The 16,675-nt window shown below is 42.0% G+C and overlaps 1 protein-coding gene across 2 annotated transcripts in view; it reads right to left on the reverse strand.

Annotated features, from left to right (window-relative positions):
* Positions 1 to 16,675, reverse strand: part of SH3PXD2B (SH3 and PX domains 2B) — a 135,462-nt gene that overhangs the window by 51,586 nt on the left and 67,201 nt on the right. For both annotated transcript variants that reach the window (XM_030211352.1, XM_030211351.1), the window contains exon 4: positions 6,723 to 6,799. In XM_030211352.1, coding sequence (XP_030067212.1) covers positions 6,723 to 6,799 — 77 coding nt within the window. The remainder of the gene's footprint in view (positions 1 to 6,722; positions 6,800 to 16,675) is intronic.

Here is a 16,675-nt window from a genome sequence, read left to right on the forward strand (position 1 = left end):
TTTTCTCCACTTGGATGGATGCAGGATTTTTCCACAAGTCAACGAAGTAAACGCCTGTCTACTTGTGGACGTCTATGTAAAGACATCCTCATAACCTTCCGTGGATATTCCATGCCAGTATTGGATGAGAGAGAACCCACAGCCTGGCACTGATCTAGGATCTGTCCCACAGCTCCAGATCCCTGGAATGAGGCAGCACCCAATATAGAGATCGGTGCCAGGAGATAATTATGCGTCTGCTTTACAGTGTGGAAACAGCATCAATTATATTCATCAAAGAAGCAAAAGTACCCAGATTAAACTGATTGCAATCAGCTGGCTGTCTGATTCATGGTTTAGAGTTTTCCATTTTGGGAGTTCTTTAAAACAATTAAAAGAAATGTCAAGCTCTTTCTAGGTCTAAATGGTTAATACGTAGCAACACTGGGGTCAGTTTTCAGTCAGCGTGAGTGCTGGCTTTTAACTTCATCCACAGACTCAGTGCTTCTCTATCCATATCTATTGAGTGAATTCCTTCATAAAGGCCTAAATAGATCCTAATAAATAAATCAATATAGGTAGTGAGTGCACCGGCACTAAACAGAGAGATTATGCATTTAGTAGCCCTGACACTGGTTGAGTGGAAGACGACAGACAGTAATGGTAAACGGATCTCACTCTGAGGAAAAGGGTGTATCAGTGATGTGTTGCAGGGATCGGTCCTTGGGCCGGTTCTTTTTAACATTTTTGTGAGAGATATTACGGAAGGCTGTCTAGTAAGGTTTGTCTCTTTGTGGATAACACCAAAATCTGCAATAGGGTAGATACCCCTGATGGTGTGGACAACATGAGGCGGGACCTAGCAACGCTTGATCTAACATTTCATGCTAAAAAAAAATGCAGGGTCGGGCATTTGGGTTACAAAACCCAAATGTGCGGTACAGTTTAGGGGATGAAGTACCTCTGTGTAGGAAAAAGGAGCGGGCTTGGGTGTGATGATCTTAATGTGGCCAAACGGGTAGAAAAGTTGATGGCCACTGCCAGAAGGAACGGCCAGTAGGAAAAAGGAGGTGATGATGCCCCTGTATAACACTCTGGTGAGACCTCATTAGGATATAATGTACAATTCTGGAGACCAAACCTTTAAAAAGATATAAACAGGATGGAGTTAAAGACCTCAATTCCCTCGATATTTAAAGCTATTTAACCGGCCAGGAACAGCACCTGACTGGTTAAATAGCATTAAAGCGTCTAACTGCGGATATTCAGAAGGGAGATAACCAGTTATCTCCCCCTGAATATCCCAATTAGCGGACAGCAAACATATGAATACTTTGGAAGAAAGGCAGGAGAGGGGAGATATGATACAGATGTTTACATACCTACGTGGCATAAATGCACAGGAGGTGAGTCTCTTTCAATTGAAAGGAAGCTCTGGAATGAGGGGGCACAGGATGAAGGTGAGAGGTTATAGATTCAACCTGAGGAAATACTTCTTCATGGAAATGGAGGTAGATGCGTGGAACATAAAAACGGAGAAAAAATGAAGGTAGATAAAGAGCACCTAGCCTATGCAGTCTGCCCCCTCCATGCCTTCCTCTCTCTTCAAGATCCTCTGTACTTGTCCCAAGTAGGACCTCTGAGGGAGGGGAAGGGATCGTAGATGGTATGGAGGGGCAATGCAATCCTTATCTGCTGTCATTTTCTGTGTTTCTGTGAATATTTCTATTATCTGCTCCCCTTTCCCCCCAATACTGTAACATTAGAAGAGCTCCCCTGTGTCCTAGGGGTTCCACAGAGGGGCTGGAAGGATCTGTACACTGTTCTGAAAAGAGATGGCTGAATGCCTGTGGGATGAGGACATCATGATTCTCTCAGCCGTCTGTCAGCTTTTAATGGTACAGTTAACCTTTGGGACATTGAGGTCACCAAGCTCCATCTCTTCAATCTCCTCCTGACCTCTCTGATCCATTAGACCTCCCCCCTCCCCCACGCAGAGAATGCTGGCATGATGTTTATTGTGCGGTAAGGAGTTAATTGGAGAGAAGCAGGAGAAAGGCTGACACTGCCCAGAATATTGAATTCTGTCTCTCTTTTCCGAAAATTGTTGCAGCTGAAAACTTTTTTGTTTGGTAAATTGTAATGATTTTTATGAATATGTCTGTGCAAGTCCTCACTTTTGTGTGAGTTTCTTATGATGTGAACCACATCAGACTGGAATTAGTGTGGTGTATAAGTTTGAGATTAGATTAGATTTATTTGAAATGATTTATTATACAGACGTTCAAATATTTGAAAGGTATATGATACAGACGTTCAAATATTTGAAAGGTATTAATCCGCATTTCCGGAGATGGGAAGGCGGTAGAACTAGAGGGCATGAAATGAGATTGAAGGGGGGCAGACTCAAGAAAAATGTCAGGAAGTATTTTTTCACAGAGAGAGTGGTGGATGCTTTGGAATACCCTCCTGCGGGAGGTGGTGGAGATGAAAAACGGTAACAGAGTTCAACATGCGTGAGATATCCATAGAGGAATCCTGTTCAGAAGAAATGGATCCTCACAATCTTAGCCGCGATTGGGTGGCAGAGCTGGTGGTTGGGAGGCGGGGGTAGTGCTGGGCAGACTTCTACGGTCTGTGCCCTGGAAATGACAGATACAAATCAAGGTAAGGTATACAGAGAAAGTAGCACATATGAGTTTATCTTGTTTGGCAGACTGGATGGACCGTGCAGGTCTTTTTCTGCTGTCACCTACTATGTTACTATGTATTATTCTTGAATTGTCTCTGTTGTCTTTCAAGAGTTTTTTGGGATTTTTATGCCTTTGGCTGCGGTTGTCACATGTGGGTTTTGTTTTGTATAACTGTGTTGCTCTTTGACTGAATTTTTGGAAATTAACTGTGTTTCTTTATGAACTGATGTCTGCCAGCTTAAGTGATTTTGTGGGAAGATAGATAATAAACCATTTAGATGAGTGTGTTTTTTCAGCCCTGTGATAGAGGTGCCTGGATAGGGCAGGAATACATGTCAGCACTGCCTCTAAGGAGAATCTGCTGATCATTTCCCCGCAGATCAATATTGCAGGATCTCATATATCATTCATCTCTAGTCTTAGGAGTTACCCCTTGACTCGGAAATAAATTTTCAAGCTCATATCCCTTCAGTGATTAAATGCTGCTTTTCTAAACTATTAATGATCAGATCACTTATTTCTGCAGCCGGCACTTCATTTACCGATACATTCGCTGGTCCTGAACAGTCTTGATTATTGCATTATTATAAGGTTGGGAATCAGATCTCAGACAACTTCAATTCATGTAATACGTATCCAGTAATAGTTTAATGGCTATGTATTACATGAATTGAAGTTGTTTGAGATCTGATCATACCTCACACAGAATCACTTTTAAGGTACTATTCCTGGTTCATAAAATGTCATACTGGTTTACTCTCATTTCTGTCTCAACTATTGTTTCTTTATCAGCCCATAAAGTCTCTTAGATCTTCCCAACAAAATCGATTAATCATAACAAGCTTAAGAACATAAAAGTAGCCATACTGGGTCAGACCAATGGTCCATCTAGCCCAGTATCCTGTTTTCCAAACAGTGGCCAAGCCAGGTCACAAGTACCTGGCAGAAACCCAAATCGTGGCAACATTCCATGTAGAACCCCAAAGAACAGCAAGATTCCATGCAGAATCTCAAAGAGTAGCAGCATTCCATATAGAACCCCAAAGAATATCAAGATTCTGGAATCCTACAGAGTGCAAGATTCCATACTACCACAGAGGAATGATTTGTGGTATAATGTTGTGGCTCTTTATGCAGAATATTCGAAAGGAGTATCAGAACAGAGTTAGAAGTGCAAGTTCATGGTTGAAGGGTGAAGACAGTTGACTGTGGCTGATATTGACTCAGGTAAGTAGCAACATCCCATACTAAAAATCCCAGGGCAAGCAGTTGCTTCCCATGTCTGTCTCAATAGCAGACTATGGACTTTTCCTCCAGTAACATGTCCAAACCTTTTTTTTAAACCCAAATATGCTAACCGCTGTTACCACCTCCTCTGGTAAAGAATTCCAGAGCTTAACTATTCGTTGAGTGAAAAAATATTTCCTCTTATTTGTTTTAAAACTATTTCCATGTAACTTCCTCGAGTGTCCCCTAGTCTTTGTACATCCATCCAGTCCATTTTGGTGTGTTTCAGCATCTACACTGTTCTTCAGTCCCTTAACACCACTGGTGTGATTCACTTCATTCCTCCTCAGGGCAAGCTGAACTACATACATCTAATGCCAAACTCGTGTCCTCAATCACTCTTGTTTTAGGAGATTTCTTGAATATCATCTTCCCATACCTATCACAGTCAACGATGAAGCACGTCTGGGTGTATCTCGCTGCCCTTGAAGCCAAGCAGAGTTCAACACACAGGTAATGAGCACATCGAAAACTTGAGACTATTACTGACAAGCAATTTTAGAGCCAGACCCAAAAATAATCAAAAGCAGAGGAAGTGGCATTTATGCAGTGCTGGGGTCTGTATTTACACCCACTCATGTGGTGAATGAGCAGTAAGACAAACATATTCATACACACTGAGACTGTGTTGTGTACAGGAAGCCTGGCACCATGGGAGCTGGGTAACTCCTAGCCCTGCCCTACCTTCTGCCCACGCAGGAGAAGGCTCAATGCCGAGTCTGTGCTGGAGCAGCAACACTTTGCCACCTTGCTCTGAGTGCAAGACAGACAACTTAACCCTTTGTAGAAAACATTCAGAGGTACTGCTGGTGATCTGAAGCAGAGTCCTGCAGCTCCCAAACAGTTATGCAGGCCTGAAACCCTCTGATGTGGGGAGGTTTTTCAAGGTATGTACTCCATAATTAATTTATTTATTAGGATTTACTGCCTTTTTGAAGGAAATTCACTCAAGGCAGTGTACAGTAAGAATAGATCAAACAACAGCAATAGATAATTACAACAGTAAAAATATTCAAAAACAATACAAAGTATGGCATGGTATACTATTTACAATGACAACACAATACGCAATAGAACATTATAGGTGATAGCGAAGGGTAAAGCAAAGATGTAACATATAGAAGGGTAAGAAAGTAGGACGAGTGGGAAAGTAAGGTGATTGATTTAAAGAAAGTTGCACATGAGGTCAGAGAAATGGTTAAATGTTATCTCAGCTAGGGTAGGAGTGGATAAACATGTCCTGCTGCAGTATAAATTGTGCAGGCTGAAAATTGCCAATATCAAATATGGCTAAAGTATGTTTGAGTGACGAAGACTTTTAGGTTGGGAGTGGGGTACATGTTGGGGGAGGGGGGGAGAACAGAATGTGCATATTCAATTTTCAGACCATTTGCCAAACAGTGGTCATATAGTAAAAAGATAATTTCACACATCTTGGAGTTCCAAGAGAAAGTATGCAAATTGCTGCCCTTTCAAAATTTGTATTACACGCACCTGTTAGAAGCAACAGAGTAGCTGGAAAAAACGGATCTCCAAGTGACCAAGCCACAAGGTGCTGTAGCCAAAGCTGGTGTGGTTTTCGACATAGGGAAGATACAGATTTTTAACCACTAACAAGGTGCATTAAAACAAGGTGCTTGTGGCGGGGAAGTAGAACAGAACACATGGACGAGATTTTGTCCATGTAGTCCGCAAAGAATCATTTAGGCCAAACTCTGCGTCTAAATTTAACAAGAGAAACCTTACTCCCTCATCGTATTTTTTTTCTATTTATGATTTAAACAATTTTTAAGCAGGTGACAGTGCAAAAGGGCAAGTGGCATCAGATAGGACTGGAGAAGTGAGATGCTTAAGAGGTGGAGCCCTGAGCCAGGCCAGTCTTCCAAAGGCAGATAAGCAACAATTCCAACAGTGGATCCTACAGAAGACCTGCAGCCTGGCTGTGATCTGACCGTAAATCTTAAAATGAGAAGAGGAAAGAGAGAAAAGAGAAGGGGGGATTTATGTGGGAATGACTGGCTCCAGCTGTGAGCTAATCAGTAACAAACAGGACAAAGAAATATCATAGGCCAATGACAGATTTGGGAAAAAGGGCATAAGGAATGTCAGCAGGGCTGCAGGGGGGGAGAGCAGGGGCAGGATTTGAACTCTGGCTTCTCTGGTTCCCAGCCTGCTGCTCCTCCAAGTTACTCCATTTCTGTGGCTCATGGACACAAGATAACAGCTGAATATCCCTGAAATTTGTCCACCTTTCTGACACCCTTTATCCATTCTTATTTGAATAACTTTTGGTGATAAATCTCTATGTCTAGGCTGAAATAGTTCATTAAAAGAAAGCTTTATCTGGTTAACTGTAGCTGTCTGTATGCTTCCACAGTTCTCCTACATATTTTGATGGCTCTCCTTTGAATAGCTTCCACTTCATCAAGGTCAGTACAATGAATATACAAATAAACACAAGAAAGAAAATCAAAGTGGACAATTTATATAAAAACCATATGACAAAAATATGTTTAACAGAACCAACACAACTTATTTACCTGACGTAAATCTCTGTTTGATGTTGACCTACGAGTGTAGCTTGTCTATAGAGTTTGTATATTATAAGGTCTGAACACAAACTGAGCAATCTATGGCACTATGAAATGCATGTGGCACAATTCATTGCACCATAGATGTATCCACTCTCACCAGGAACATTATGCAAGCATGACATCTTATATGCAGGGTCATGTAATGGTGTTTAACCCCTTCTGAACTCACCTTGCAGTATTCATCTATAGGTATCAGTCGCTTCACCGCCACGTCTCGGATATGACTCCGTCGGAAGAGGATCTTTCCTATGAAGTAACAAATATTAACTGTTATTTGTTGAATTAAAAAAAAACCCCAATCATCTTTCTAACTGTGACCTCAGAAGCAACAATCATTAGGCAGCAGCAGGATTATGCAAGGGGAGTGGGCCCACCACTGCCACCCACTGGCTAGTATAAGCACAGCACATGATATAACTGGCACCCTCCCTGCCCCTGCATGGCTCCTGCCACCCAGTGTTTAGTACAAAGACAACAAATGATAGAACTGGCATCTTCCCCGCCATTATTTGATGGCAGTTGCTTGCTGGGGAGGAACCAGAGAGTTAAAATAACTGCAAGTTTTTGGCAAGACCCTAGGTATCTTCTAGCTAATTTCTTTGAAAACTATTCTTGGATTCTTATGTTAATCTCGTGAGGCAACTGTGAGACAGACATATAAGAATGCAGAGAGCATGGAGTGCCAACATCAGCGTTTTGGGGAACAGCATGGGAGCAACTAAAGAACAGCAAGGTTGGTAGAAACTGGCTTGCTGTTGGGCACTCTTAGAGGAGGCTGGCTTTCTGGGGGGTGGGGGGGGCAGGGGACTTAACTTGCAGGCTGGATAATGGGGAGGGAATGGCTGGGATGATGACTTAGGTCGAGCAGACCTGCAAGCTGGTTAGGGACATGTGTGTGTGTGTGCATGCCACAGAACATCAAGGACTGGGGATGAGAGGAAAAGTGAGGTTAGAGACAGGGTGACACAATTTGAGAGGGAGCAGAGACATATCCTTCCCTCCCTCCCCTAATCCACCAGAAACCTCTCTCCTCTTCTCCCACTCCACATCCCTGCCATCCCTAATTTTCATCCATTCTCCATCTGCTCTTTACAGCATAATTTCCTGAGAGACACCTATGTGCAATATTCTATCAAGAACCTATTTGACAAAGGTAACATTGGTGATTATGTGCCTTTAAGAAACAGGGCTAGTTCTAAAGTCTATTAGTGCACAAATTTACACCTACTCTGAAAAATGTGCAAATCTGTGTCTGAACTCTCTGTGAGCATACACAGAATATCATGTGTCAATTTGAAAATACACCAATTATTTCAGATGACTTATTTGCAATTTCCAAATAGAAATGACATTTACATGTAAATGTAAATTTAGAAAGCAACCCTTGGGAATGCCTCTCCCAAATGCAGATAAAAGCATACAGGTTCTCCAATTAAAGCACAGGAAAACTGAAATTTTGGGTGATCTTGATAGTTTTGCTGTATTTGCCCATGACTGATGGAGGAGGAGCACAACAGGTGGGAGGCAGAGAACAACCCAACCAACCAGGAAGTGAATGATGCAATTCCAAAAGAGAATAAGATGTGCAATTCACTTATTTAAGGCCTTTTTGTCCCCCAATGACTGGTCAACAACTGGACAGACACGATTGATAACTCAAAATCAAATGACTGCTGACCTCTAGATGCATTTTACAATATCTTTTCCTAGATTCCTACTTCATGGCGTTGAGTGATTGGTGGTAGTTGTGGGATTGGATCCAGAGTCTCCAGGTTTGAGGACTCTAAACCATCAGAATTACGCTGCCAAACTCAGGATGGCTTCCTTCTGGCCTTTCAGCCAAGATTGATAATCTGTGTAACCTCGCCTGGCTTGGACTTGGAAAGGCTGACAGATTGAAAGCTCTGTCTCAATTCTGTGGGTGATGCTGCATCACCATTCTCAGTTGGTGGAATGATTTGTCTTGTTAATTCCGATAATGAACAACACTCCTCCATGCTAACTAGTTATGTGCCCCCCCCCCCCCCCGGGGTCAGTATCCAATTTCTCCGAGGGACAAGTGGCATTCAGCTACATGAGACATATATATTAGGGCTGTACCAAATATTTGTATTTGATTCGGCCCCGAATACATTATATGTATTCAGCAGAATAGTGATTTAAATTTGAATACGAATAATTCAGGACTCTACTGTGCGAAATCCTACTGAAATAAACACTATCTCTGATTTTACATTGCTTCTTTTATTATCTGTTGTGTTATAGCTCAATGCCAATTATTCGTATTCAGCCGAATAATAAAATATGCAGTTTGGTACAGCTCTAATATCTATATATCTCTCTAAATATAAACTTGTCGGTGCTTTCTGAAGCAAACAAAAGAGAATGACACTGCATCAGCTGACTCTCCTCCCCCAAACTCAAGTTCTCCTTTTACTCACTTTACCCTTGTCATGAAATTATTTCTCACACTGAATGAAATTAACTGTACCAAGGAAAGGAAAGGATAATAATCTCCACTAAAGAAGCCAAAACTCATGTGCTCTGTTTCCCCTGTCTAAAATAAGCCTGGAGTGCTGGTGATCCCCTATCTCTTATTCTACAATGCTTGAGGTCTAATTGATGAACAGTACTGTGGCTTTGAGCTCAGGGAAAGAATTTATATTCACAGTGAAAATTAGTTTAATTGACATGCTGTCATTATAAAAAAAAAAAAAGAACCAAAACAAACAAATGAAAAAAAGAACATATACATTGCTCAGTTGGTATTCTTAACATGAATTTTTCTCTGGTCCATGTTGGGCTTGAACACAAGAATAATGCATTCAACAGTACAGTTATGGCCTTTTGAGATTCTGTCATACAGTTATTAGAAAACTCCTTTCCAGCAGATTCTTAATCACAGGAAAGGAATACATACACAGTGGCCTCCTGAGTTAGTTCAACAGAGCTGTGCTAGGGGGCCTCCCCCACAACCTTCCAGAAACTGGAACCTATCGGGAATCCCAGAGCAACATGACTTGGCTTCTAACACGGCAACGCATGGTTAGATACTCATTTGGGTGGCACATCTCACCATCGTTAAACGTGATCTCTAAGCAGCAGGGTGTAGCTTATATCCCAGGACCGTGTCACGTTAAAGACCATCACAGCTTTGACTGGATCTTCAAAACTACTGTTAACTAACCAGATCAGAATTCCAAATAAAAAGAAAGAAAATGTAATCCTCCTGCTTTGGCAACAGCCATAATACAATTGTGGGACCAGGTGAGAGAGTATTAACCACTCTATATTCTACAGGTCATCAATCTCAGCTGAAAGGTCAAGCCCAAGACCCTTATAGTTGACCAAACCACTCAACACAAGAGAATCCTTCTTTTTACAGGCAGTAAGGGTGGGTGGGGGCACAAGGGAAACACGATAAGCTTTCTGTTCTGCCCCCTCCCCCAGTTGTGGCTGTAGTTGTAGTATGTAAACTTCCTGCCAGAGCTTGTAATCTTTGTTCTCAAAGGTCAAATGTTGTATGCTACTCATTTCCTCCAGTCACTGGGAGACCTGCCTTCATGCTTCAGCCCAAAGTACATCCTCTGACCTTGTTGGCCAATCTACAGCCTCTTGGCCTTTTGGACATTCTTTGTACCCGTCCTTGTAGGGCAGAATCGTCATTTTGGGCTCTAACAGTAAGGAGTCCACAGCCTCTGTCTTTCCCTCTCTGGAAATGCATCCTTTTCTCGCTGAAGCTTAACATCCATATTTCCAATGAATTCAATGTCTACCTCTGCAATAACTCAGAATCCACCTCATTAGTCACTCAACATCCACCCCTTCAGTCTAGCAGTCTGTCAGCCAACTGATCAGCATCAAGTTTCAAAGACTCAACCTGCCTGGGAAGTCACTTGCTTACTCATTTGTGTCTTCCTTTTGTATATTGGGCTGGTTTAGCTAACTGGTTGGTAATACATATCTCTCTCTAGAGGTGCAAGCTCTGGTTAAAATAGAATTAAACAAGCAATCAAAAAGACCTCCATAATGGAACTATGCCATTTCAGACACACCAAGTCTTCATATCTTAGGAGGGAAGCTTCACTTTAAGGAGGTGCCCGTCCATCCTTCTTGGTGTCACATTCTTCAGTGGAGCCCTTTAAAACTCATGAATTAAAATAACATTTAAACAGCTCAAGTCATAAGAACATAAGAGTAGCCATACTGGGTCAGACCACTGGTCCATCTAGCCCAGTATCCTGTTTCCAACAGTGGCCAAATAGTAGCAATGGTTCCATGTAAAACCCCAAAGAGTAGCAACATTCCACGCTACCAATTCCAGGAGAAGCAGTGGCTTTCCCATGTCTGTCTCAATATGGACTTTTCCACCAGAAACTTGTCCAAATGTTTTTTTTAAACCCAGATACACTAACTGCTCTTACTACATCCTCCGGCAAAAGTTCCAGAGTGTATCTATTCGTTGAATAAAATATATATTTCCTCCTATTTGTTTTGAAAGTATTTCCATGTAACTTCATTCTTTTTGAGAGTAAAAAAAATATATATTCAATTCATTTCTATTCGTTCTATATCACTCAGGATTTTATAGACCCCAATTACATCTCTTCCCCTCAGCCATCTCTTTTCCAAGCTGAAGAGCCCTAACCTTTTTAACCTTTCCTCATATGGGATGAGTTCCATCCCTTTTATTATTTTGGTCGCTCTTTGAAGCTTTTCTAATTCTGCTACATTTTATTTCAGATATGACGAATAATAAGTTGATAGTACACCCTTTCTTTAGGTTCACTGACTGTGGCACCGTAAGCCAGTTTAAATTTATTAGATGTGCCAGGTATGATAACGATGACAAGCGTGACCTGGGAACACTGAACCTATCAGGGAAATTTCTGCAGGCAAATGAGCGTATCCAGCTTTCTTTTAATGCCTTGTACTCAGTTTACCTTGAGGTAAACAAGAGCAGATGCAGCATTATCCAGAAATGAAATAATTCTTCTTGCCATAGAGCAAATAAACCATTAATATGCCTTTCGAAACCTAACAGATGAAGAGCACAGAAGCAACTGCTCTGTGGCTCGTGATAATGGTTATGTGCAGCTGTGAGGTAAAGCTGGGGCGATTTCAGATTACATCTGTTTGGGATCGCAGACTACTGTCTATTAATCTATCACTGCCACAGCCTCCTATAACAACAAGGCAAAGAGACTCTGTCCGGGAAAGGTCCAGCACTAGAACAGCAGGATTGAGGTGCACTGGCAGAGCAGTGTGTGGGCTTCAATACTGGAATAGTGTGGGGGGGAGGGGGAGGGGGTACTGCAGGGCAGCCATGAGGTGCAGAGACAGAATTTGGGGTGGGGGGTGGAGGGAGGCCCAGTATAGGAAATAAGGGTGCTGATTTGCAGATCTGTGCATAGGATTTGCTATTGGAATCGCAAAGCTCTAACGTAGTAACAAACTGCAATGAAAAGCAATGAGGCAAAAATAAAAGCATTTTGTCTGCTATGTGGTGGGTCGTTACCCCATAATTCAGTACCTGATTTAAACCTGACAGGAAAGGTTTGTCATTTCCTTTAACAGTGTACATCTTCCTCTCCAGCCAGGTCGGAAATAGTTCCCAGGTCCCCAAGCTGACATCTTTCTTTCTTTAAGTGCAGACTTGTCAAACTCCTATAGCATTTCCTTCCTGTCTGCAGGCCTTTCTATTTGCCTTTAAAGGAGTATGTTAGAAGCTGGAATTCGTCCTCACAGTCTGTGGTTCACTCTCTGCCCCTGGAAGCCTTAAGCAAGTCCTCAGATGTTGAAAGAAGCCTGGGTCACAAACACCATCTCCTGGCTGTAAAGGGACTGGGCACCAGTGGGGTAGAAAAACCCACGCGGGTGATGAATGCCATGCCTCTGCATCATTAAAGCCATCTAAGGAATCAAGTGGCAGGTCCTGTATCTGGGGACATTCCAGCTCACTTTGCTTTGCTGAGACATCTGGAATTCAGCCCAGGCTTCAGACAGCTCAGACTGAAAACACAGCATGAAAACTGCCCTGGAGTTTCTCCATTTTCCTTCTTGAGGTATTAATAAGGGCTGTAGGAGGCGCTGTTTTGTGGAACGTTTATAAATCAGGGTAATGACAGTGCTCTGCTCCCAGCATTAGGGACCTGTCATTTCTTAAAACCTCCTTTTCCCGCTGACCGTGACAGGAGCTCACAATTCTGCCAATCCAAAACTGTGGCCCAGAATGTCTGCAGTGAATGTAGAGAGGTCTGCCATAGCTCTATGCACATGGACAACAGTGTCACTACTACTAACCACTTCTATAGTGCTACTAGATGTACGAAGCATTGTACACATTATATGCAGGTACTTTCTCTGTCCCTAGGGGGCTCACAATCTAAGATTTTTGTACATGGGGTAATGGAAGGTTAAGTGACTTGCCTAAGGTCACAAAGAGCTGCAGTGGAAATTTAACCCAGGATGCCAAAAGCCTGCTGCGCTGTTAGGCTACTCCTCCGCTCCTTATCTTGTTGAGTTAGTAACACAGGGTTGATATTTGAAGCAGTTTAGCCAGGCAGGAGGCACTCCTATTCAGTTAAACGGCTTTGGCCTGCCCTACAACAGACATTCAGCAGCACAACTAGATACCTGACGCTCAACATCCCCTCCAACAGCCACAGCACTATCCAGTCAATGCCAGGACGGTCCGGGGGAGGTGGAGTCAGGAGTTTCCCAGGCACTGCCAATATTCAACACTGTTTGAAGCAGGATACTGGGCTAGATGGACCATTGGCTGACCCAGTATTGCTATTTTTATATTCTTATGGAACCCAGATTATGATTTATTTAAAATTTGCTATACCGCTAAACATAACATATCCAAGTGGTTTACAACATAACAATAATAACAATAAGAAGAACTCCAATTATTTATAGGAAAGACCCGAACAGACAAGATCAAACATACTAAACAACCATAACTATAAAATAAAATAATGAAGGAAAAACAAAAAACATTATTCATAAAAAAGACTAATCTGCAGCATTGAGACACCCAAAAACAGAAGATATTATAATAATTCCCCCCAATTAAAACCTAACAACCATATTACTCTTCTAAGCCAAAAGCCTACGTCCTTTATTCTATTCTATGTTTTCTATACCACCCACATTCCAAATAGGATTCGTAGCAGTTGACACTCAGAAAAAGACCTCAACAACTGAGGGATGTATAATCAACAACAGATTCATAAATAATCACATTCGTTTTCAAACAAATATGTTTTCAAGGCCTTTCTAAAACATAGTTAGGATAGGATTTGTCTTAGCTCATGGGGGAAAGCATTCCAGATTCCTTCACCTTGAAACGGGAACAAACGACCATACACAGCCTTTCATTGGACATTCCTATGAGAAAGGTATCCTATTTGTAAAGTTCGCAGAAAACAAGAATTATGTCTATAAAGAGAAATAACATGTAATTCAGTAATTCCTCCTGAATTTTGGCCATAAATTGATTTAAAAACAACAAGAGGATTTAAACATAATATATTTATTAACAGGTAATCAATGAAGGTCTGTCAAAAGCAGAGCAGCTCTATCAAACTTGCATTTGCTAAATATTAGTGTAGCAGTGGAATTCTGTAATTTTTTCAGGAACTCTCTGCTCTTATATCAATGGGTAATTGATTCCAGTTAGTGTTGAAATGGTCAAGAGGGGAGGGGGGTGAAGTCAAGATTTACCTGGGCCTGATATTCAACAGTGGTACCCAGATTATCCATCCAATCCATTTAGGACAACAAAAAGTCTATCCCAAGCTATCCAGGTACTGCCACTGAATATCATCAGTGTGCAAGTAACTCCTGGTGACCCCATGTATCTGAACATTCAGTACCAGTACCTCGATATGGGCTGACACCGAATATCCAGCCACCAGCATTTCAAGAAACAGTGCTGCAGACTGCAGAAATAGAGATAGTAATTGACCAAAATGGCCGGCCATGTTTATGCTGTAACTCCCAGGCCTTCTGGGAAGTACAATACAATCTTTCCTCTGCTGTTTTGGGCTGAACCACTGCCCCCTCAGTGCTTTCTTACATGTTTATGCTACAAAGGATCCTCTGTGCCTTTTGTCTCCATGACCTCGTCTCTTCTAGAAGCGTATTTCAGGCACCCCCCACCTTCTCCATGAAAACCCATCTCCAGAAGTTATTATAGAGTTTTATATCACGACCCTCAGACCCCTTTCCTCTGGATAAGGTTTCTCAGTTCAGTAGTAATACCACCTTTCAGGTATTTACATATTTTGAGCTACTTCAACACAAATGTCAAACTGAGACAGTCTTCAGTTTTAACATTTAGGAAGGGGTAGATGATGATGTTGGTTCTAGGATGCTGAATTATTGTTTAGATATTATTGTCATGTATGTTATTGTCTTTTACTCTTTGCTTTTCTTTATTGTTTTCTTTATTTTGTGAACCATTCTGAATGATAGTAGTCACAAGGGTGATATAAACTTGTAGAAACAAATAAGCATATTTATAATGCTTTAAGAAGTGGCAACTTTCAGAAAATTAGGCTATAGGTTTTTCTAATTCAGACACAACTAGGCCTTACAAAAGAGCAGAAGTTGTGCTCTAGGTCCTGCTGTTGTCTTGGAAGGTTGCCCCGGAGCTCCATCAGTAGAGTTGCTTCTGGGTAGCCTGGCACAGCTCCCTCTCCGATAGATTATCCCCCAGTCCAAATTCTAGTTCCTTAATCTTAGCAACGGGCAGAGATGCTTGCCAGCTAGGCCAAGGGGAATGATTCTGATAATCTGTGGAGGGGAAACAGTTTTGCAGAATATATGAAGAGTCCGCTGCTGGTTAGGAGATGGACCAGGGTGAAGACACGTGTGTGTCTGGACGGATGTATCATTATCTTGGAAGGGCAGCCACAAAACTAATCACAGGTCTCGAGCACACATGTTTCCTAGCGAAGTCACTAAATTACAGAGCTGGTTCTCGTTCCCAGAAGGCCTTTCACAGACTACTTATTCTAGAGTGAATAACAAAAAGGGTGTTTTGTGTGCACTGTCCAAAATAAAAATGTTTCTGAGCTGCAAGCCCGATTTAAACCAGATTAGGTTGTCAGGTTTCTGAGTACAGATGTTTGATCTTTAAAACAAACAAAAAAAAAATACAAACAGCAAGCTCCCCAGATTTCTGAGCCCTTCAAAATCAAAAAATTGTCCATCTATAATTATAAGTTCAAGGTTCTACTCAGTCTTTTCAGGCTTTGTGCAGTTTTGTGCTCTCTGCTCTGGTTTCACAAGTCTTCAAGGTGGAAGTGTCGTAGAGGTTAGTTGGCATCTCACGAACTAACCAGATTTATTAAGGCATAACTTTTCGAGAATATGAGTAACGTGATCCGAAGCATGAAGAGTGGAGTGGAGGTGTGGCGGAATTTGGTCCTGGGGAACTGGGTTCGATTCCCACTGCAGGCACAGGCAGCTCCTTGTGACTCTGGGCAAGTCACTTAACCCTCCATTGCCCCAGGTACAAATAAGTACCTAAGCCGCATTGAGCCTGCCATGAGTGGGAAAGAGCGGAGTACAAATAAAAAAAAAAGAGCTGTGGAGGTAGCGAGTGGAAATGGGTTTTCCAAACTGCCAGTATCCTCGCTGAATCCTCTCCTCTGGGGCTGAGAGGTGTGTGTTGAGTAGAGAGGGTGGAAAGAGGGGCTACGGAGATCAGGCTTTCTTTTTGATATTTTCACGTGTATATGCATATATAAAATCACTGCAGGCAGAACTGTATGCACGTTTGGTGTCCGTGTGTTCTGGGGTGCAGTCTGGGCAGAGTCACAATTTATACACACACACTTTATGTAACTCACATGTTCATGTGTACAGAAGGCTGGTGGAAATATATGTGGGGTTGTTTTATCTGCAACTTCTGTAGGACATGGGCAAGTTATAAAATTACCATCTAAGCTTATCTTGCTCCGTTATGGAAATACACCGATATAAAAAGCAGCAGAGTGAATGATACAGTGTGCCGTCCTCTGCCTCATGCTTACCCCAGAAAGACAGAATCCTGTCTACACACCCTGCGGTGTATCCGCTGAAGCCGAAAGGTTATGAGCTTCACCT

Source organism: Microcaecilia unicolor, chromosome 8 (assembly GCF_901765095.1).
Source record: "Microcaecilia unicolor chromosome 8, aMicUni1.1, whole genome shotgun sequence".
NCBI classification, from domain to species: domain Eukaryota; kingdom Metazoa; phylum Chordata; class Amphibia; order Gymnophiona; family Siphonopidae; genus Microcaecilia; species Microcaecilia unicolor.